Source organism: Cavia porcellus, unplaced genomic scaffold (assembly GCF_034190915.1).
Source record: "Cavia porcellus strain 051 isolate PalLab524CR breed Dunkin Hartley unplaced genomic scaffold, mCavPor4.1 scaffold_12, whole genome shotgun sequence".
NCBI classification, from domain to species: domain Eukaryota; kingdom Metazoa; phylum Chordata; class Mammalia; order Rodentia; family Caviidae; genus Cavia; species Cavia porcellus.
In genome coordinates this window covers 40,160,798-40,184,148 of record NW_026947495.1, presented here as the reverse complement: position 1 = coordinate 40,184,148, position 23,351 = coordinate 40,160,798, and the positions used below count along the sequence as shown (strand labels likewise).

General features: G+C 39.8%; 1 protein-coding gene and 1 long non-coding RNA gene across 4 annotated transcripts in view; one reads left to right on the top strand and one right to left on the bottom strand.

Annotated features, from left to right (window-relative positions):
• LOC134478285 (uncharacterized) overlaps nt 1–6,168 on the bottom strand; it is a 156,973-nt gene extending 150,805 nt beyond the window's left edge. The window contains exon 1 of one of the 3 annotated variants that reach the window (XR_010050799.1): nt 5,507–6,168. This is a non-coding gene — a long non-coding RNA (uncharacterized LOC134478285). The remainder of the gene's footprint in view (nt 1–5,506) is intronic. The other 2 variants (XR_010050797.1, XR_010050798.1) reach the window with 2 other exon arrangements.
• Nucleotides 3,675–22,370, top strand: Rnd3 (Rho family GTPase 3). The gene is made up of 5 exons (XM_003478700.5): nt 3,675–4,112; nt 4,564–4,651; nt 14,523–14,632; nt 17,464–17,598; nt 19,120–22,370. Exons 1-5 carry the CDS (start codon nt 3,963–3,965, stop codon nt 19,369–19,371), a joined length of 735 nt encoding a protein of 244 aa, XP_003478748.1. The 5' UTR covers nt 3,675–3,962; the 3' UTR covers nt 19,372–22,370.
• Nucleotides 22,371–23,351: the final 981 nt, after the last annotated feature.

Here is a 23,351-nt window from a genome sequence, read left to right as displayed (position 1 = left end):
TACAGGGCACATGATTTGCTAAGCAGCCTTATTGTGCCGATATTATTGACACATAAGGATGAAACTGAAGAAAGGAATTCAGTCAGTGTTTGCCCAAGGTCAGACAGCGTGCTGGTTCAGCCTGGTCTAAAACTCAACGCCCCAACCAACCCAGTGCTCAAAGAAAGAAAGCACTATTGTAGCTTCTTGGTCCTCTGTCATCCCTAGGTGCAGACTCTCTCAGTTATTCATCTCTCCAGGCCTGAAGTCACCCCTTTTTGTGACAGAGATAACGTTTCTCTGTGAGGAAAATTTTCCCTAATAATTAAAGAGTTTAACCACAAAAGAAAGACTTGTGAAGTCCAAACCTCTTCCCTATTTGTTTTCTTTTCTCTTGATCTCAGTGGTAAATCTGAAACAGAGAGCAATAAGAGACAAAGACAGAAAAACAAAAATAACAAAGAAAAGATATTAGGTAATATATGATTCCCTGGATGAGGATTTACATCCTCTGAGTGAATATATTTCTTAGAGGAAAATTTTTCATCACAGTATAAAATTTTAGTGTTTTCCAGAATGTGATCTATATTTGGAGCCTAACTCCTCACAGGTGATGAACAATTCCATCAAAGTTGTGCAGCTAGTATGTGACAGATGCAGACTTAAAACGAGAGTGGTTGGTTCATTCATTCATTGGTTCATTCACTCATTCATGTAATCAGGCTGTGCTGTCTACAAGACCTCCTTTCACTGACTTCATACTGCTGTTAGGATAAAATGCAGATTTCAGGACCAGTTTTGCAGCCCATCTCTTCCTTCTGTCTCCCATTTCTGCTCCCACCTTCAGTGGCATTCAGGCATCTGGCTTTCCTTCTGTTCTACAAACCTGCTGTCTCCTTCCTTCCACATAACCTTTCCACTGTCTATAACTTGCCTGAGATGCTCTTCTGCTGGACCTCCTCACGGCTGGTGTGTCTTCATCATTAAAAGCTATCTACTTCCAAAGGTACTGACAGGCCACGAAGTGCAAGCCTCACTGTATTGTGCTCTAACATGCTGGCCCTCTCTTCCCATCATAGAGTTTACACATTCACTCTTATGTATGTACTTGTTTCCTTATATTTTGTTTTTCTCTTGTCTGGAATGTATGTTGTGTGACAGGAAATAAAATAACAGATCTCATGTGTTTACTGCTATATATACAGCACCTGGAATACAGTAGATACCTAATAAACAATTCTTAAACTACATCTCCCATAAATTTTCAAATATGTTCAATAAACATTACACACCGCACCAGAGATTCAAAAAACAAAACAAAAACATTTCTTACCTTAGTCAAACCAGGTATCTTTAGGCAAGTGATTTTCTACTGTATTACACATCTACTGAATTACACATCTATTGAATTTCACTTCAGATTTCACTCAGTATTCCTAGAGATTCAGGTCACCTCATTTTCAAAATTAGTTTTCCTTTGTGATTCCAGATTATTCATTGGTGAAGTGACTATTATGCTTCTTATTTTGTATTTTTGTGGCTGTGACCCTGCCATTGTCATTGTTAGTGTTCTCTTTTGCTCTCGGAAGTATCTACATTTAGATGAATATATGATTGTGTTCTTCATTGGTCAATCAATTCAAAATAATTAATAATTAATGCTAGCTAGGATCGTTTAACTACATCAGCTACACCAAGTTAAGCATACAGCAGGTCAAGTCATATTTCTGGCAATCAAAAACTTCCTAAGTTAAAAATAAGAGACTGGGGGCTAGGGATTTAGCTCAGAGGCATAAGCACCTGCCTTGCAAGCAGGCAGTCATGAGTTTGATCCTGGTACTGATAAAAAACGAAAAAGACAAAAAAAAAAAAAAAGAGAGAGAGAGAGACTCATGGACCTAGTGCTAATTAGTAAGCCCACAAGATTCCTAAAGATATGTTGACGTGTTCCAGGAAGAGAAAAAAAAAATGTTATATTGAAGTATAAAGTAGGTGGAGCTCTTTATCTCAACACAAACTGCTCTGAAACTTTATTTGCATCTCCTCATAAATATTATTATGATTTCTCTTTTTAAAATAATGAAATTGAGACATGCAGAGGTTAAGTAACTCATCCAATGACCAGAAGATGTGAAGCTCAGGAGTAGGATATATCGTTGTCATCTTTTGCCCAACTATCATGCCCAAGACTTCTCAAACAGACCTAAGGTTACTGTACTTAAGTAGATTTTGGAGGTGCTAGGTTAAACAGTGTTAGGTTGCTTTTCTACAGGACTGTTGGGTGTCTGTAATACACCTAAGTACTTGATACCATAGTTATCCAAGGGAAGATATCTGCATCATTTGGGTAAGCAGGGCCAAAGCTCTCCAGAACAAACTGCAAATGGTCCTCTGAAAACCCTAGCAGGGCAACCTATACCCTTCTGTGTACAGCAGACAAATACATCCTGTGTACAGCACTTTCCTTTGGAAGAAGGTTCCAGTGTTCTCAGCTCTAAAAGAAAGAGAAGTTTATCCCAGAATCCCCTAAACTTCACGGTCTGACCATCTGTTATTTATATCAAGGCTTTTAACTACCGTTCATTATGTCTCTTCCAGTTCTACACTAAACTTTTCACCTCAACTTCTTACCTACAGGTCAAGAAGTTTCTACAGGGGATCTGTAAGTTAGTTTGGGCCAAGGTCCTTACTTCAATTTAATAAGTGAAAACTGCCATTTGCCGTTTGGGGTACTGGAGATGAAGATCATGTTCTTAAAGAGACAGAGAGAGAGAGAGAGAGAGAGAGAGAGAGAGAGAGAGAGAGAGAGAGAGAGAGAGAGAGATGGGCTATTTTGGTCTTTCCTAAGACTGCTTGAGTGGAAGAAGTGTAAGACCAGGAAAATGGATGTGGAGGTGACCTAGAGGTGGAAGCCTTCTGAGTGCAGCCACGGGTGCTTTGACTTTTGAAAGACAGAGGATAGGGATACAGGAAATAAGGACAGAATCCCTCCCTCCAAATCTTGCTGCAATGCAGGCAGTAGGTGCAACTTCTGATGCTGTTTGGGTCCCTCGTGCAGTGGGTCCCTTGGGTCCCTCTGCCACTCAGTTATAAGCATCTTCCACTTCTCCTCTCTTCTCCCACTCCCTTGACGCACTTCATTCCTCAAAACTTTTCTTCCTCCTCCTGAAAGACTAAAATTGACAGGTCTGGCAGTGCAGTACACTCGCTTCCCAAACAACCTCAACTGTTTCATAGCATATGCACCTGACGCAGACTCTTTTTATTTTTTTAATGCAACAACTTTACCCTTCTGCATCCAAGATTTGTTTCTCACATTATGCTCTGACTGGGGTGGGAAATCATTTTTTTTTTTTCATAATTTCTGAGGCTTCTGAAAGGAACTCACATAAGGCCACCCTAAAGGAATTCTGATGCAAATTGCTATGCACAGATAGCAGGGGTGGTTTTTTTTTTTTTTTTTTTTTTTTTTCTGTTTTGTTTTGTTCATCTCCTCCTGGATTTGCACAGTCGTATCCATCATCAAATCGTGTTTGGGGCCTTCAAATTGAACTAAAGCTGTCCTCTGAAATGCATCCTGCACCATCACCCTAGAGGGCGCGCTTCCTACATTTTCTGCAAGCAGCGAGACAGCGCTCGCTCCCAAGCTCCATAAAAGGGGAGGAGGCGGATCAGTTCCCTTCTCTCATTGAGAACGGAGAGGATTGGAAGGCCGGGCGTATAAAGCCGCGCAGAGAGCGTGAAACAAAGCAGTCGGATCGGAATTGGACTTGGGAGGCGCAGCGTGGAGTCAAGCATAAAACTTGTCGGAGAGGAGTAACGAGCTGACTCCTCTGGTTCTCCTCTTCGTCTGCGTTGCGCTTCAAGGGGTTCCCACCAGCCTTGCGATTTATTTTTATATCTTTTTATAGAAAGAAATATATATATATATATTTTCTTCTTAAGAGAACATTCCTGTTCCAAGAGACTGTAAGGCAACATCAATGAAGGAGAGAAGAGCCAGCCAAAAATTATCTAGCAAATCTATCATGGATCCTAATCAGAACGTGAAATGCAAGATAGTCGTGGTGGGAGACAGTCAGTGTGGGAAAACCGCGCTGCTGCACGTCTTCGCCAAGGACTGCTTCCCCGAGGTGAGTGGGGTCGGCCGGGTTTCTGGGGCTGCCCGTGGGGATCCCCGCTTTCGAGATAAGCTTCCCTTGCTTCTTTCTCTCCTTTCACCCCACACGTTTTTTGTCTTTTTTTTTTTTTTGAATCGGCTTTCTCACCCCTGTCTGTCTTCCCCCAGGTCCGACTGCTCGGAAAGGGAAAGTGCGCTGGAAGCGTGTGGGGTTGGGGCGCGCCGCCCGGGGAGCTGATAGCTCCGAAACTTCTTCGCTTGCTCGCGGAGCCGGGGGGTGGGGAGACTTAGGTCAACCTGTCTTTGAGAGCCCAGCGGGGATGAGGGTTTCGGAAGGGTGCGGCTTTTATTTTAAATGGGGGAATTAAGGGGTTCAATTTTCAGAGTGTTCGATGAGTGACGTGTATTTTAAAATAACCTCTTTGCTCCCTTTCTTTCCTCTCCTGCCCATTCTGTTTGTCTAGAATTACGTCCCCACTGTGTTCGAGAATTACACAGCCAGTTTTGAAATCGACACACAAAGAATAGAGTTGAGCCTGTGGGACACTTCGGGTAAGAATCACCCGACCGCGTGGCGCTCGGGGCGGGTTTCAGGGTCGCGGCGGGAGTGCGCGGCGGCTCTCGGGACCCAGCGCGCCACAGCTCCCGCGCGCCTCCTTTAATTTTGCCCCTCCGACGGATTCCCACGGTTCCCGCTGGAGGAAAATTTTATGCCTTCTGGGTAGGGGCGGGGGGCGACCGCGGGAGGAGGTGGGGTGGCAGTGGGGAGAGGAGAGCGCCATGTGCCCGCAGGGTGACCCCGAGGTTGGAACCGCGTGTGGTCAGGCAGCACCGCAGTCTGCCCTTGGACCGCGCCCGAGTCGCCCGCCCCAAGGCGGTCCCGAGGCCCGGCGTAGGGGGAGTGCCTGTGTCCCCGCGGAAGCACCCGTCTCTAGAGGCACGCGCCCAGCTACCGTCCTGCAGTTTGGCGGGGAGGCGGGGAGCTCGAGCGGCCGTGGGAGGTGGTGGAAAATCCCTGCAGCGTCGCAGTTACCTGCGTATTTCATGCTTGGAGAGAGTTAGCAGTAAACCCAGGCTGCCAAGGCGCGGTGATGTCTCCTCCCAGGAATGCGCCAGGCGGCAGCAGCCCTGGCTCCTCCTCGCCCAGCCCGCACTGCCTCGGTGCCTACCCGCACCTTAGCTCCCCACCTCGTCCTGTCCTGCTGTTGTTCACATCTTGGTCTCTGGACCTTCCCAGTCCCTTCCTAACGCTGTTGCACCACCCTCAGTCCTCCTGCAGGGCTGCGGGCAACACTGTTCGCCTTTGACCTTCCTGTCGACTTGAATTATTAGCGTCCTGGTAGGTTATTTTCAAAGGTCTGGGGTTCAAAGGCAGGTTATTGCCTTCCCATGCGCCCACCCACCTACCTGGCATGCGGTAGCAGAGTGGATGAAATACACCCGGTGGGCCGGCTCTAGCTCCATGTTGAATTCGGGGTTTGGGCCAAGTCAAGGACGGTGGGGGTAGGCCACCACCCAGAATCTGGGGATAGGACCTGAGCTTCTCAGCATTGCCCAATGCGAGAGCACGCTGTTTGCAGGAAAATAAATAATCAAATAAATAACAATAATAAAAAGGCGGATCTTCTGTGCTAGAGCTGGAGCTGGAGCTACCAGGCAGGCACGTGCACGGCCTCTGTGCGCGGGGTGCTGGGCCGCAGGGGGACCCAGCCAAATCCTGGGCGAAACTCGCGAGGAGGAGCGCAGGAGCGCACAAGTGCCAACACGCAGGCTCGGCCGTCTGGCAGGGAGGCCCGAGGTGGAGCCCGCTCCCGGGAGCGGCCTGCTGGAGGTGCTTCTGTGGGATTCCCACAGCCCTCGGTTTGAGTATCTGCAGCCAGGTGGAGACGAGGGGGATTGGAGAGCAGGCGAGGGGGGAAGGGGCCAGACACATAGGGTCGCCAGAGGCAGTTCCCTCACAAAGGGCAGGGAGAAGTCTCACACGAGCGCCTCCCACGGTCTGTGCCAGATGCAGTGAGAAAGGCCGATTAAATTTCTCCCCGGAGAGCTAGGCTCTTCCTCCCAGCTGCGCCAAGGGCAGCTGAACCTGGACCTAGCTGCTTTGTGTTTTGTGCTGGGGCTTGCACACTAACAGACCTGATACTGTAGAGAAGGTGTTGACGGATTCAATTGCAGTGGTTTCTTATTCAGTAATTCCAATCATCTGAATTATTATCCAGCCTAATATTTAATGGGCTGCATTTTCCGGACATAGCATGGTAATTATGCCTTGTGGGCAGGACAGCTGGTTGGGTACCAAAAATTAGCACCGGTACTCCCTCCCTAGCCCTGTTCAAACCTAATGCTTGATAAGAATGATTTAGGCCTGGGATGGGGCAGTGAGTCTGTTCCAGTCGTAGATAAGATGTATTGAGATTTTAGCTTCTGGTTACAACGGATTTCTGCATGCAAATCCTCTACTTCCCTGGTTCTTATATTCATCATCTGTAGAAGGGATCCAGAGCTACATAATGTACAGGGTCTCTCCCAACTCTTCTCTTCTTGGCTTTAATACATGTGGCAAAAAGAGTCTTTTTGTTTCTTAGGATGTTAGTTGGCATCAGCTGTTAGTCCCAGTGGACCTGGTATCCAGTGCTAGGGTTTTCAGTGCCTACAAAGCAAACCAAGCTCTGGGCAGGGTGAGGCTTCCTGGTGAATTTAGGAATGAGACTCAGGAGGGAGAATGGATGGGCTTGTAGGAATGTTAGGTCTTGATCCCTGTTTCAAATTTCAGGGGTTTCAGGACCACCAGTGAAGAGTGCAGATTAGGTATCCAAAGAATGAAATAGACCTTTTTTTTAAGGAAGGAAAAGATATATTTCTCAAACTTTGAAAAATGAAACAAGCAAAATGTAGACAATTTATTGTTGGAGGCTGTCCTTGGAACATGCAGATAAAAGTCACTTCAAATATTTTGACAAACAATACAAACTCTAGTTTATAATCTCTAACACATAGCATAATGTCTTACACGCAGTACTCACCCAATAAAATCTGATGGGTAAACAAATAAATAATATATGTCTTTCTAAAGATGAGTTTTTCTGAATTTTATTACCATTGAATTACCTATACTCCAAGAATGACAACTTATAGATACTAACATCAAATTCATCAAATTAAATTAATCATAAGCAAATTAAACAATCACTTGGAATGAAGTTTATAATGAAATAATCACTGGTATATTTTTAATAAAACAAAAACATAGCATACGTTTAAAATATGGTTTGAAAACTGATTAGCAACTGTTGTACTGCACGATTATTCTTTAATGAAGTCTTGAATTTAGATTTGTACAAATAGGAGAAAGAGACATAGGAAATTACTTAGACTTCTATTATGTTGCTTGTGGGGTGAAATACTAATTCAATAGTCGACAAGTAGTTTAAATTCTAAGAACAACCTGTTTTGACCAAAGATGGTTTGTCATTCATGAATAAAATACATCCAGCAGGAATCACTGCATCAGCAACTAATTATTCTGAGTACCTTTTAACATTTTTCCATTTCATTCCAAGTTTTTCAAGGCAAATTTCTAAACAGAATTTCTTTGTCAAGTGTTCGATATTTTCTTTGCTCACAAAGACATGTGCTTAGCCCAGGTTGTGAAGATAACTGCATACACATAGCTTTTGATGCGTTTTTTTTCCTCGACTGCTTTTAGTTTAACTCTGAAGAGAAACACCCAAGCCAAGTCCATAAAATCCTTAATGTCAATCATTTTCTTCCAAGAACTTTGTGAAAGAGATTGGAGAGATTGGAGGTAGCTAAGGACTGTTTCATAGAGATGGTATAAATTCTGTCCTTGGGAATTCCTGTTTCATTCAGTTGAGGGGGAGCCATTTAGGAGTCAGAAGTGTTCCTCCCTTATCTGGCCTTTGTTCTTATAAGGGATCAACTTTTTCCTCAGCAGATAAATGATTATGCGTAGGCAGAATGTCAATTTAGATGCAGAAAGAACAGTGAGTGAAAGTTGGATGTGTGGGGTGTCTTTGTATGAAGAACCAACAGGTAAATCATTCATTCCTCACTTTTCAAAGCCCATTAATTTATTATTTCCTTCCTTTCTCTCTCCCTTCCCTCTTTCTGCATCTATTATAAGTAGATCCTCTGTTAGACCTTAGACCTTGCTAAGTATAGGGATAGAAAGTTTTCATTTAGTGTGTCTCTTTGCCTTTAAAGATTCCAGTATTGTCAAAATCCTAAACCCTGATGTCCAGTTCCACTTGATTGCTAAATATATTTCCCTTATCTGGCTTCTAGGTTTTTGTTGCTGTTATTGTTTTTATTTCATTTTATATAGATCCTCTAGAACTTCAGGTAGAAAACAGCACATTCCACCCCCCACCCCACCCCACCCGGCCCAAGCACATAGCAGTTAAACAACCAGAAATGGCACTTTGTCAGTTGACTAATTGTGGCTTATGGAAGTACTTCTCATCCCTAAGGAAACAAAACTTTTGAAAAAAAGCCATGGGAATCATCTAAGAGGGGAGACTGTAAAAGATAGTTACAGCACAGGTAGTTTCTGTAACTTGTTTGTTTTATTAAAAATTTCCTTTTCATTATAAAAGAAACACTTTTGCAGTAATACGTTCAGAAATGCACCGAATGATTATCAAATTCCCTCGATGAGTTTCTGCACAACAGTGGGTAATGGTTTCAACGTTTCAAAGTGACAAGTGAGACCAAAGTAGTTCTAGTGTTTTGTACTTCAAAATCTGCCACATTTGCCAAGCACAGAAGTGATTTGTAGCATGAGGACAAATGCCTACTAATAATAGAAACTTAGTCATTTAAGAATCACTACCTTTTCCTAGGAGATCTGATTGTAGCGTAATTTTGGCACATGTGATTGAGAGAATAATAATCATTTATGCCAGCTTTTAACCAAACCAAGCTAATGTACATTTTATTTAAGGTGTATTATTAGTTTTAAATCACTCGATTCAGCTGCTAAAATTCCCCCCAATAAGTGTGATTGCCTCGTGAGCACTTCTTTGAATCTTGTGGTGGGACAGACTTCTTTTAGACTTCTAAGTGCTAAACTTAGCATTTCCTATTTAAATTTTTAGCATTATTAGCAGTGAATATAATATTTTTAAAAATTTCTATTTAAAGAGTTTGGAAAGAAAAAGCTGATTTACCTCATGGCCTTATTTTCAGGACAAACTCCTCTATACATGTAACTCTGTGCACATTGTTGCATGTATAGCTCAGATGTTGAGTTTGAGCAAAGACCTTGGTGGCAAGTGTGCTAATGAAGTAGTTCTTAACAGAAATGGAAATAGTTCAGCAGTTTTGAACATTAGTATGTAATTAATCCAGGCAGGCAACTTAAAAAGACATCATTAGTTTTTTTTTTTTTTTTTTTTTTTTTTTTTTTTTTTGTGGCTTAACATACAGATGAATACATATGAGCAAGGTGTAAGCTGTGAGTATGAAATGAGCTAATTTGCATAAGAGAATACTGTGCAGATGCTGTTCTTGCTGTGGAGAGGAGGGAGCCTGGGAGGGGGTTCCAAGCTGGGCAGGAGCAGCTTCTGCCCTCAGGATGCTCACAGTCTAATTAAGGTGACAGAATAAGCTGAAGTAATGAAAATATAGGTGGCAATAACATTAGAAATGCTCAGGCTTTTCCAAAGTAACAAAAAAATCAGATGTGGAACCTAGATCAAGTGTCAGGAGTTTAGGTGGGAGGAAGTTCCGGTGAACAGGAAAAGGGGTTACTGTGAACAGGAAAGGGGGTCCATTGAGAGCTCTTCATCTGGCAGCCTTCTGAGAATACCCCAGGACAGATGGAGACGTGGAAGTACAAGAGAGATTACCTGAGGTGTGGAAGCTGAAATCACCATGGCAGGACCATGCTGATCCCAGGCAGTTGCTGAAGGCCACATGGTCAGCTCAATTCCTGCAGGTCTTCCTGCTCACTGAAGCTACCCGAGTCCCCTTTCTCCTCTATACATGGACCTAGTTCTTTGTGGCTTCCAGTTGGAAACAAGCTTAGTCTTTATAGCTTCCAGGGAAAGCAACATTCTGAAAGTTAAGAAGTTCAAGTTAAGTGAACCTTCTTAGAGCAAGAGAGGGTGTAAATTTAAAAAGGAGTCAGAAAAGCGCAGGTACTTGTGATACATCAAGAGAAAAATTGCAGAAAATCAGGTACTTCATTAAGTAGTATCTATCTCAAGAGCTTAAGGTTTGCAAGCCAGGTTCTTGACTTTCATGCTTTGTAAGAGACATAGGCTAAGGCAAAACAGATAGCCATGGATGGTGAGTGGTTTCTTCCATTTGGAGATTTATCTAGTAGGTAATTTTTTCCAATTAAATAATGAAAACCTGCCCTCAGAATCAGGAGGAGGCATGAATTGCTAAGTCTTCATTTGCTTCCAAGTACTTTTTAAAAATCTCATTTAGTGCTAGAATTTTTTCCAATCTGGTTCCTTGCTAAATTGCGTGTGTCAGTGAGGTATCCAGATTGGTCATGCTGATGCCACATGAAATAACCAGATGTTTTTTCATTAATCTAGTTCTTTTGCATGTAAATATGACACGGAGGACTAATAGTTTCTCTAGTTAGCTGTGCTATGCCAAATAAATTATCTGTGCCTCAGTTAAATTCTGATGTCCTCGAAATGTCTTTTTAGTTACTTTCTCAGAGGCCCTGTAAGGGGGGGGGGGCTGACATGCATGTAAGCTGCTTCAAAAATCTCATCAGGTGTTGTGCACATTTTGAAAAATAAGCCCTATGACACAGTGTGTGAAAAGGTAAATTCATCCTTGAGCCTCATTTCTAAGGATTCTGATTCATATATCTGAGATAACAGCTTTGATCTGTTACTGAATGATGTAATGTTCAAATATGTATAGATGTATGTGTATATATATGTGCATATATACTTTTATCTCTCTGTTTCCACTGTCAGGAAATTGTTTGGACTATTCTGTATTTTTAATTTTTTGATAAGATTAGGAATTTAAAGCAAAAGTTTTAGCTAAAGCTTTAAAACAGTAATTTTATTTCTACTTGTCTCACTTTCTACCCAATGGTGCATCTGCATTGCCTCTAGAAATAGAAAATAGTGATTTCAGTTTTTATAGAAATACATAAATGCCCAAAGTTTTCAGAAACTCTGTTTACAATTTTTATTCATCTGATTCTCTAGAACAAACCAAATACCATTCCTGGGGCTCTTTGTAACATGTTGGGGGGCATGGTTTTTTTTTGTGTAGACAATTGGAAAAAGAGTTAAAAAGGTCTTCTACTGAGCCATAAGAATTCTGCCTGGACTTAGTCCGCATTCTTGAGATTGCTGGAAATGGAAAGCTCTCGTTTCAATTAAGAGTAACATGAGGAAGTGCACACTTGTGAGAACTGGGCAGTTCATGCAGTCTCTCACTTTGGCTTCTGCTTGGCAGAGATGTGCTCTTGGTGGTCACGAAAAACGTTAATGTATTTTTCCATGCCAAAAATCTATAGTTTTCCTAATTTCCTGCTCTGAGTAGGAATTTCTTATAGGGAAAGGGAATCTTTTCAAACTAAAGTTCCAAGTTTAAGAAATTATACTTAAAAAATATTGGACAAGAAGAGTTTCTGCTCTCAGTCTCCTAAAACCCCACAGTGTTTGAACTGGTTTTGCAGAAAGTCCATGAAGCCTCCTTTTTGGACGTGAATCTTCTTACATATGCATTTAATTATGTACATATATGGTATGTTCTATGCCTGTGAAAGGGTGACTTCAACGGGCAGGTATGTGTCTGAAGAATTAGTTTCTGGGTGAGGTGCTGTGTGACTATTCTTGGGCTGGAAATTGTACTCTCACTTTAATGATCTCAGTGACAAAGATGGGTAAAGCTACGATTTCAAATATCTTTTAAACTTTGCTCATGTTTGTCAAACTTGAGAAACTAAGTATTTCAGAAGCAGACTTACTTGAATCTATGCCCAAACAAAACCTTTGAACTATATTTTTTGGTGGTGCACATTTTGCCTCTGCATTGTTCTTACATATTTACAATGGAGTTTCCTACAGTTTCCTTTTGAAAGTATGGCTATTCGACAGCTTTGTGGGTTTAACATTTCTATTAGAGTACGGATTTCTTGTACATCAGTGTGCCCTAAAGTTTAGTACCTACATGCAGCTCTCTTTCTTGTGCTTTCACAATTAGCTTTGTGTGCATTTTTTAAGAAAAGAAATCTGTAAGAATTGACTTTTTTACTGTTTACTTTTACAAAGTTTCATAGAACTTTTCTGGAGACATGTAAGAGCCCTCCCTGGGAGATATTGTGCCTCCTTTATGGACTTTGTTCTGGCTTTTCTTCCAGTGTCACCTCTGCCTCCCTGGGTTGCTTCTCACTGGAGCAGCACATTCCTGGGATTCCTCTCCATTCTTTCTTGGTTTGGGATTGCCATTCTGCCCAGCTTTGCTCACCTTGCCTCCTTCCTGAGGTCATATGAGCTTGATCAGACGAACAGGAGAGTGTGCAAAGTGCTTAAACAGAGTAAACACTAAAGTCACAGAATTTTTCTTTTTCTTGAAGTTTCTCCTCAGCCAATGAATTTTTAGACCCTTTCTGATGGGCCAGCCCTTTTTTAATTCTATACAAGTTTTCTTACTGTGAAAAAATCGAAGCAGTGATTTTACTATTGTCCCACCCCATAAACGTTTTAACTTTAACCTATCAAAAAAATGTAATGACTAAGTAGCCTTGTTATTTTTAATGTCAAATTATTGGTATCATTGGTGGTCAGACAAGTTGTACTTATAACTAATAAATGTGGGAATCTGTTTTATTACTATTTTTGGATACTCTTGCTGATTTAAAACCAGCACTTTCTTACCAAAAGCAATAAGATCAGATCAAAGTATCATTCCCAATTAGATCTTGTTAAAGCTCTTTATAATTACTTTTTTACCTCCACATGCAGAGTGATTTATTTCTCATGAACCTTCACAACACATATGTATTTTCATTCAGAATGTTGAACCAGATAAAAACAAAAGCAGAAACAAGCTTCTATGAGAATTTGATTTAACTTCAAAAATCTGTTTCATCTTAAAATCAAGCCAGAGTCTAAAATTTGCAGATATTTGCATATACCCGGTAAGCACAGAATCCTAGATCTCCAGCCTTTGTAACAGGGCTGAACATAAAGCCAGAGAGATACCCATTTTGTGGCCAGAAAATGGCTGGGGGAGGGGAAACTCTGTACAAGAAGTGTGGGGCATTCTCAGTAAGCCACCTTGTGACCTGAATATTGAAGGAATATTGAAGGACAGTGTTCTAGACTTTCCTGTAGTTCAAATTTTAAATAAACTACTTTTGCCCTTTTGGATTTCCTCAGCCACCTTTCCTAATTTATGTATTCCTAAAAGATGGGCTCCATTGTCATGTAGAGTAGTCTTGGCATGTGCCATCCTGTGTTCACCATCCTTCAGAATTCTTAAAGGAGTAGAAGAAACTTCCTAAGAGACTAGAAAAGTTTTGTGACTAAAATAATTGTTCGGTCATTTGAGCTTTTAAGGTGACCAGGGTTTAATACAGGCTAAGATCTTTGGATCATGCTGTGGTGTCACCTTTAAAAACAGAACTGTATAAGAAAAAAGTGACATGATCCAACATGGCATTGATTACAGTCTTGGCTGTAACAGAAAGAAAACCTATAAGAGGTGGGGCTACGTTTAAATAAATAGACTTGAAGGTCAATGACTTGTCCAAACTTGGAGATACCTTGGAGATAGGATGACGATGATGTGGATTACCAGGGTTCTCTTTGCACAGCTGAACCTACTCTTGTCCTCTTTCCTCCATCCACTCCAGTCCTACTATTGGATTGATCTTCTTTTGGTCTCTTTTCTAAGAAATGGCTCAGTTGATGCTGCTCAGTTTTAACAACAGAGGTAACACATCCTTAGTTAATACTTACTGTGCCTTTTGAAATGCCAGATGTTTCCTGGATTTATTTAATCCCAGACAGCGTGTTGTCCTCATTTTCATTTAATGAATGAAGACTCTGAAGCATAGTCTTACAGGTACTTGGCTTCCTCCCCTTTTATGGTGGAGGTGGTTTGGAGTCAAAGCCACTTGGCCCAAGGTGCTTTCGTGTTTCCACCAAGTACCTTCCATCTCTAGTCTCTGAACTTTGCCTTAAGATCTTGGTCCTCCTCCAGGTCAGATACATATATGTTATGACTCATCTTCTGAAAGAAATGAATACATTGCTAGCCTGGCTTTTGTGTATTTGCATTTCTTTTCTAAGAATTAGGGGAAGCAAGGATAAGAATGCATTGGAACAATAAAGAGATTTATCTCAAGATAGAAGAGTTACTGCATGACAGACAAAGGGACTTTCATGTTAACCTGTGTGTCATTTTTTCCTAGGTTCTCCATACTATGACAACGTTCGTCCCCTCTCTTACCCAGATTCGGACGCTGTGCTGATCTGCTTTGACATCAGTAGACCGGAGACTCTGGACAGTGTTCTAAAAAAGGCAAGTGTTGGGGCTTCAGCACAGTTCAGTGCTGGAAGATAGGAAAGATAGAAATGTAGTTAACCAGGGAGCTCAAAGGCTCTAACTGATTCCCTGCCTCATGTTTCTAAATAAAATACTGGAAAACACACTATCACAAGGTTCATGCATGTGTTTCACTAGTTTTGATGATCTTTAAGTTTTTATTTCATAAAGCAAATACTCTTTATAAGCATCCATATTTGTTTTCTGGGACAAATGATGTAGCTAACATAGTTATGTTTTAGTGCTGTCATATTCATATCTGACTTCATTTCATCTTTCCATCTATCTTTCCTCCTTTCCTTCTGTGAAATAGATTTTCATTTCAAATATTGAAATGAACACAGTAATAGTTATATTAATAAAGAAACTTTTTAGTTATGATACTGTTTTTTGTGAAATGTACTAGTGTGAAAAGAATAAAAATACATCTCCAGACATGGTACTATATGATTTATGATTAAATACGTGTCATACTAATACTAATAATTAAGGTAGACAGGTTCTGGATAGTAGCTCTGGATAGAAGAGGAGGTCAAACGGGGGAGCACTTGTTAAAGATGAGGAAGGAGTCCTAAGGGGGCCTGGGAGGGAGGGGCAGTCCTTGGCCTCCAGCCAACCTAGGGCTCAGCTCACACCTACTCAGTGCCTGGTGTTCAGGGGAAAGCACTGATTAGCACTTTTCTTGCCCTGAACTGTGCTGTGAATTTCAGAGTCAGACCTTAGTGGGGTACCCTCTTCTCCTAGCACTGAGGCATAGGCACAGGAAGTGGCTGAGGACAAGGAGCCACCCATGTGACCCAAACAGAGTGAAGGGATTGAGAAGAAGAAGCACTGTTAGAGAGGATCTGGGTTTTTTTTTTTGTTTGTTTTTTGTTTTGGTTTGTTCTGACTTGTTTGGGTTCTTTTGCTTGTTTCTTTTTATCTTTTGTGTTTTAATTCTGTGTACTTTTATTTTGTTTTTCTTTATGATATGTGATCGCTTGGCTTCTGTGTCTTTATGAAATTAGGGTGTGATATATAATCATCCTTCTCTGTTTTCACTAAACATCATAAACACAGTTCAGTGAAATATGACTTTCTTAATAGATCAAAGGCTTGTTTTAAGTCCTTTTAGTTTCGAGTGCTGTATATCAAGCACAAATAGGGCCAATGTTTGCTGGATTCTGGCAGGAACATACCTTTCCTGTCTTTAATGCTTGTAAACAATTGCTAGACAGGCAGAGAGAAGCTACAATCATTACCCAGCTGAAGAACATGTCTAGTTCTGTCTATAGATAAAAGAGCTTGCTTATTTACTGGAGGTTTTTACTTGATATACTATCAAATTATATCATGAAAAGTCATTTTCCTGTTCTATTTTGCTTTTGTCTTCTAAGACCAAATGAATAGTGTCTTTGGCCTTATGGATATTAATGAGTGTGCTTTCCATTCATTGGAGGTTTAAGGCTCGTGATAACCCCTCCTGTGGTTGGTCTTGATTTATTCAGTCCTTGAATATCAAAGAGGTTAGAGTGATTTAAAGCAGGAAAGACCTTGTACTCCTTTTTTTTTGTTTTCTCATTTTATATTTCAATTCTGATTCCAGTGCTGTCTAACACTTCTTCGTAAATGATCTTAAATCACTCTGTAAAGAAAGAAGGAAGGAAGCTATCACTTTCCCCAAATTAGCTTCTGTGGGAAGTACACTGCTTCCCTGAATACCCTAGTGTCCCCAGAATTCACCTTTAAACCTGGAATGGTCTCCTCTGGTGGTCTTTAAGTTATGCTTGCAGCATGTCCTTTTTATCTAATATTACATTGGATGCATGACTTCATTGCCCTTGCTCTTCTGTGAATTCCTTTCCGGAAGACACAGCTGTGTCTTAATCTTTTTTGTCATCAGCACAATACTTCATAGAGCACTTAAGACATATTTATGGATGTGGGTTGAAGAGTCTCAGCCCCTATAACCCCGGTCTCCAAGAGCTAGAGCTCTCTTGTGAACACTTGGAATTCCCGATCCCATCCTGATGATGGGGAGCTCATATGGGAGGAAGCAAAGCCACAAGACGTCATCTGCTTGCTTTTAAAGAGGACAATTAGAATTCCCTGTGAGGTTTTAATAATTCCGTGGAGGTTATGAAACAACTGGTCAAACTAAACTAAATTGAAATTGTTACAGTTTACGCAACTTTAAAAGAACCAGCACCAAGTTTCTTCTGCAGGACGTAGGAGATTATTCTTTGCGCTTGAGATCTTCTGTGTTCATTTAATTACTTGAATGAAAGGAAGCTCCTTGAAGGCAATACATTTTATTTTATTGTCACTAAGGTGCCTGTTAGAGCCTGCAGCAGATGACTACATGCTCAATCTTTCCTGATGGAATCAATGAATGCATACTTGTGCTGGGTTTGGCTCTCTTAGGCCCAGCCTCTACTTGGAAAGTATTAGCTCAACAGATCCAATGGCATAGTCACTGGTTAGCCTATATAATTACTGTCTTTCAGAGATACCACCAATAATTAAGAAATTGTTCAAGCTACTTTCTGACAACACCCAATAAATCTCTTTCAGTAGGGTAGATGAGTCACAGAGTAGTTAATAATATTCATTGGCATTCTTTAATGGATCCACTTTAAAAAGTAGCAGGAGTTAATATCCATCTAGGAAATAAATCTAAGTTTATGCCTTCATTTGAAGTAACACTCTTTTCAATGTTTTTTTTTTTTTTTTGAATACTCCTTCCAATTTCTGTCAGTGGAAATATCATTTCATCATCTGGATTCCAGTATTTGCTAATTTTTCTTTTTTTTTTCCTCCCTTTATAGTGGAAGGGTGAAATCCAGGAGTTTTGCCCCAATACCAAAATGCTCTTGGTTGGCTGCAAGTCTGACCTGAGGACAGATGTTAGTACATTAGTAGAGCTCTCAAATCACAGGCAGACACCAGTATCATATGATCAGGTACGTATGGTATCAGTGTGTAAAGTGAATTTCAGGGTAAAAGAAATGGATTATAACTCATAATAAATATAATGAAAGTAGCTGCTTTTTTCTATGACGTGAACTGCCCTGTCATTCAATAGGTAAAATCACATGATATTTGCACACTTAAATAGTTGATCATGTGCTACTCTGGTATATCCCTACAACTACCACTGTTTTTAAAACTCAGAAGATTTGAAAAAGAACATGGTCAAATTTACTAGTTCTCTTTAAGAGTGCTAATCTAACTATATTCAGCAGCCTAATAAAATTCTAAAACAAGCTGTTGCCAGTAGATTAATTCATAAAATCATCTTTTAGTATTTCTACAGGTGTTTCCAACCAGCATTAGAAAGATGAATTAATTTCTCTTAATACCCACAACCAGATCCTGATAAGGGCTCATCTTGAAATAGCTAGAATTGTATTTCACATTCATCATTTAAAATAATACAACCAGGACTGGGGAGTTAACTCTGTGGCATAAGCGCCTGCCTGGCAGCGCAAGGTCATGAGTTTGATTCTCGGTATCAAAATAAATAGATAATTAAAGTTAAAAAAAATACAACCTAGGGCTGAGGCTATATTTCAGTGGTAGGACACTTGAAGTATTGGATTTAATCTCTCAACACCACAAAAATTTAAAAAAGAAAAAATACACTGCAATGTTGTTCATCTTGCATTTGTAATTTAAAATTTTTTGATTATTTAAATTAATAATTTTGATTATGTACACTTTTGTTATTATGTATCCTGACAGCATCATCCACACATGCAAATTACATATTTTATGTTTCACAGAGTAATAGATGTCATGATCGTATTCCTTTTCTCAATTTGTTTTGACTGTAAGATGCAGTTGCATAAATTGATTTATTTAAAATTGATTTTAAATTCCATCCATTGCCCTTATATTTTGCACAACCTGTTGACTAACTTTGACTGATATGTACAGTAAAGAAGAGAAAAAGTGAGTGCCCATGAGCGGCCAGGCACAGGCACTGAAGGCCACACTGTGCCCCTGCCAGAACTATTTGTAAAATATAGCTTGTGCTTCAGCTGATGTACTTCGGCTGATGTCCTGCACTAGGAAGATTCTGTGCTTGTAGAGATTGTGCAGTCTTCCGGGGTAACCAGTTACTCTTAGTTAAATTTGTTATTGAGAATGAATGGTCTCCTTAGCTCCTCTCCTAATTCTTTGTATCAACTCATAAGAAGTATTTGATGATCAGAACCCTCATATACTAATGACCCAGTAACTTCAGATGAGTAGTAATATTTGAGCACCTTAGGCCTGGGTCTTGATTACAAATATTCATGCAGTAATAAATAGAGAACTGTAGTTATGAGTAAGTTTTGTTTGCACCAATACTTGGAAAATTCAGTCGACATATTAGAAAATGATTTTGCAGTGAGAATTGTTTTGTGTTATTAGAAGACACTGTATAGCTTTTCCCCAAGGTCTTATTGCTAATTAAAATCCCCTCTTTTCTTTCTCAGGGGGCCAATATGGCCAAACAAATTGGAGCAGCTACTTATATTGAATGCTCAGCTTTACAGTCAGAAAATAGTGTCAGAGACATTTTTCATGTTGCCACCTTGGCATGTGTAAATAAGACCAATAAAAATGTTAAAAGGAACAAATCACAGAGGGCCACGAAGCGGATTTCACACATGCCTAGCAGGCCAGAACTCTCGGCAGTTGCTACGGACTTAAGAAAAGACAAGGCAAAGAGCTGCACTGTGATGTGAACCTTTCGTTATCTTTAATGAGGACAAATGAATCTAGTGTAAAAACAAGAGCAAAACACAAAGGTGAAGTCTGAATGAAGTGCACAGCCAAAGCCACCTACACCGCAGACTTAGGAGGCCCCTGAGAGGGCGCCCATTGTTGGAATCCTGTCCTTAAGCTCGGCAAGCAGACCGAGTGTGAGAAGTGAATACCTTGAGGTGTTTTGAAGTGTGACTTGAAAAATATGCCAAAAAGGAGTAATACAAATGGGCTAGAGATAGGTGAGGAGGAAGGCGAGTACCTCCAAGAAGAAAATGACACTCTGAGTGGTGCTCGCGTTTTTGTTTTGTTGTTTTCTTGTAACATTCTATTCATGGATTTAATTTTTAAATGTTTTATTCTCCTTTACAAAAAAGATATAGTACTGTACCATCTCATTGGGGAACTGGCACTGTGACCTTAGCATTTAGTTTTCTAGAGGATGTGATCTAATTTCCTCCTAGCTCATCATTAAAGTGGAAATTGTATCAGGACCCGTGGGATTCCAGAGGGAAACTTCATGAGGCTTTGAAATGTTGCCCTCCTGAAGATGACTGCTGAACAAGATGGTTCGAGAGGAAGGCGTTTTCAGCCTTGCAAGATGCGTAGACCAGCACTACAAAGATTGCCTAGATCAAATAGAAATGTTGATTTTTATTCAGTCTGATGGTTCTGTTCAAAATTGTGATTGTCAGTTAACAAGTGGCAAATTGCTTAATGTAATATTTTTGTGCGCTGTTTAGAAAAGAGGGTGTGTGGATTTTTTTGGCCATCATTGATGAAAATAACAAAGTCAAATGAAAGTGTCTTGGTTTGTGTCATAGAATGATCCAAGGGAGAAAAACATAGGTACTGTTTTCACCAGGAGAGGTAATGAATGAAGGAGTAGAATTAGAAAGCACAGTTTGTGAGTAAAGGTGAGAGGAAATACATTACCAAATGTACAAAGCAGAAGGACTCTTATTTTGTGATGAAGCTCCAATTGGCAGCATCTAGTGATCTGTTGGTTTATTTCACTTTCCTTAAATGAGCATCCATTTGAGAAAGACCCACTTATCCGAGCATTAGAGAATCCCTAGTAGAAAGTTAAACAATGCCAGTCCTGACATTACACTAGGGTCTTTCTCTTTCCTTCCTTCCTTTCTTCTTTGTTTCCTTTTTTTTTTTTTTTTTTTTTTTTTTTTTTTTGGTGGGGGGCATTTCTAAGAGAGAGAGTGCTAAGACTCACTTAACCAGATTCACCCAGGGTCCAGAATTAAAGCTTGATCTTCATTGTTACATAAATAATCAGCATTTAAAATAGTTTACAGATAGATTTTTGACCTGTTCTATCTAGGGATTCTTTCAGAGAAGAAGCCAGATCTGACTTGTTTATTGTTGGCGCTTGTTAAAAACGAGCTTTCTTTCCAATGATAATGCTTCATTTTTGAAGTGTTAAAGCTGTGCTCCCATTAAAATGTGGCAGGAGAGTAGATTAAGGTAATTACAACACTCAGTTCAGTGTCTTACAAGCACTTTGTTTTGTCTCTGCAAAAAAAAAATACCATTCAAGTCATTTCCCACAAAATATAGACATTTTCTGAAAATAATGTCCTTTGGTTGATGCAGCATTATGCTTTGGGCAGTATTACAAAATAGCTGGCAAGTGCATTCTGTATTTAAATATTGTAAAAAGAAAATAAGTTATAACTGTTATAAAGCAGAATTTTTGTTGCATTTTTTAAAATGTTGAAGTCACTTTGTATGTTTGTTTGGTCAGTGTTTCTGCAGTATTTATTAAAACATACTTTTTTTTCCCCTCTTCAAATAAAAACGTAACCATGTCTTTGTCTAAATGTGGCCTAAATGGTCATTTATTCTCTACTTCCTAATTTTCCCATTTCACTTTGTTGTTTAATAGAGACGATTTTAGAATCTGGCTTAACTTTTTCTGAATAGGCAGGGTTTGAAATTTTTAAATTCTCAGCAGTAGGAATTGTCAGAGAAAGATAAATCTGAATTGAAGGGGCTTTTATGATGATTTTAAATCATAAGAAAACGAGGCATATTTAGATTAAATTAATTTTAAAAGCCAGTATACTGCCTAGAATTAAGCCAAAGAAAGGATAGAAATTTCCTGAAGTTACTAGTTAAACAGTGTGATCTGTTCTCAGACCACAGACTTAATTCTTTCTTCCCTCCTCTTCTCTCCTCTCTTTTTTCCTTTCTTTCTCCCTTTCTTCCTCTCCCCTCCCCTTTCCTCCCTTCTTCTTAGTAGCAGAGATTGAATCCAGGGCCTTTGCAATGAGGTATGTCCTCAGCTTTTTGAAATTTAAAATTTGGAGATGGGGCCTCATTAAGTTACTTCATTATTGAGGTTTTTCTGGAACTGAGGATCCTCTTGTCTGAGGCTTCCTGAGAGACATGTTTAATTCTAATGTGACCATAGGTAGCTACTTTGTTTTCTGGGGCTCTGAGTGTTGATCCCTACCTCAGCTATCCACCTTGACAAGGCATATTCTTGTTCACATTAGCCAATTTTGTGGATGATTCAAGAGTGAGCAATTTGTGGAAGGAAAACACTAGTCTCATAGCATCCTAAACGATACAACAGTATCATACTGGTTTCCCTACTGGCTCAAACAAATTTAGCATGGAATAGCTGAGGATAGAGGCCTTGGTGTCCAGAGCTAAAGTCAATTCTGTTCTGTTAAAATCCTTACTTTACATATGCCCAAAGACATTCCATGTGGAACTCTTTCAACACAGTTATGACACTTTGTGTAAAAATCGCATTTTTGTGTATTTTTTAAGTGGCTTTAGAAATTTTTCAGTTCACAATTCTCAGAAGCAGAAAGCAAAAAGGAAACCAGAGAATTCATGAATAAACAAGTAAAGATAGCCATGTAAAAAACAAATGTAAAAGCACAAGGATTAACCGAATATCTTTGTAATTCCTTCCTGTCATCAAATACTAAAGAGAATAAAAGTACTTTCCAAATCCTTAGTATTGAGTAACTTCTAAACATAACGTCTAAGTCAGGCTTACAAAAAACTTGTTTCTCAACAATCACTAACATAAAAAAACAATCACTAACATAAAAAAAAAATAAAATGAAACAAAACATACAACTGAGTTTCTGCTGACCTTGGCAATATTTTATACATCATACAGTAATGTTTCCCTCTGGTCAATTGTTCTTTCTCACTAGCTTTAATTTGTTCAAGCAAAAAGAAAAAAAGTTTGTCTTCAGCTTTGAGCATGTATGCTTAACAAACATTTCTTCTATGTATTCTGTGAAAATTCCTTTCTGTTGGATAATGATCATGATTAATGCCTTTTGAAATACTAAAAGGTGATTTTCAAGCCCTTAGTAAGACTTCAGCTATGTGTTTTTCACCTCTATTAATCCTTTCCAGGAACCATTCATCAGAAGATACTAGACTTACTGGGAACATATCCTAACTGTAAACTTAGAATGCAGGAAAGTTTTATTTGAAGGGCTTTTTAAATGACCTCATGCTCTAAGCCTTTTTAAACTCTAAAACTTGTTTTTCTTCTTTTTGATGGATTACTTTGACATTAGCATTCTGTTAAAAACCACAGTGTTTGTTTCCGTTATTTTTCCATTCAACAAAGACTGAGTGCCTAATGCATGCCTTCTTCTTAACTATGGTGTAGTGTTTCTTGGTTTGGCACTTAATCAGGTCTAAAACAATCTTTGTATAAGAGGGACTTTATTATCCAGTCAAGAGGCAATCACAGTCAAACACTGTGGTCTTCTGCCAGGGGTGATTGCTATTGACTCATGGATCCTGGGTTGGTAGTAAATACTCCAGAAGGTAGTTAATTAGGTATAGTAGTGCAATAGCTACAGGTAATACAGCATTTATTACCACTGCAGTACCATGGTGCAAGCAGAACTTTGGAGTGAATAATAATGACTGAAGTCCATTTAGGATGATTATGGAGCACTGGGAA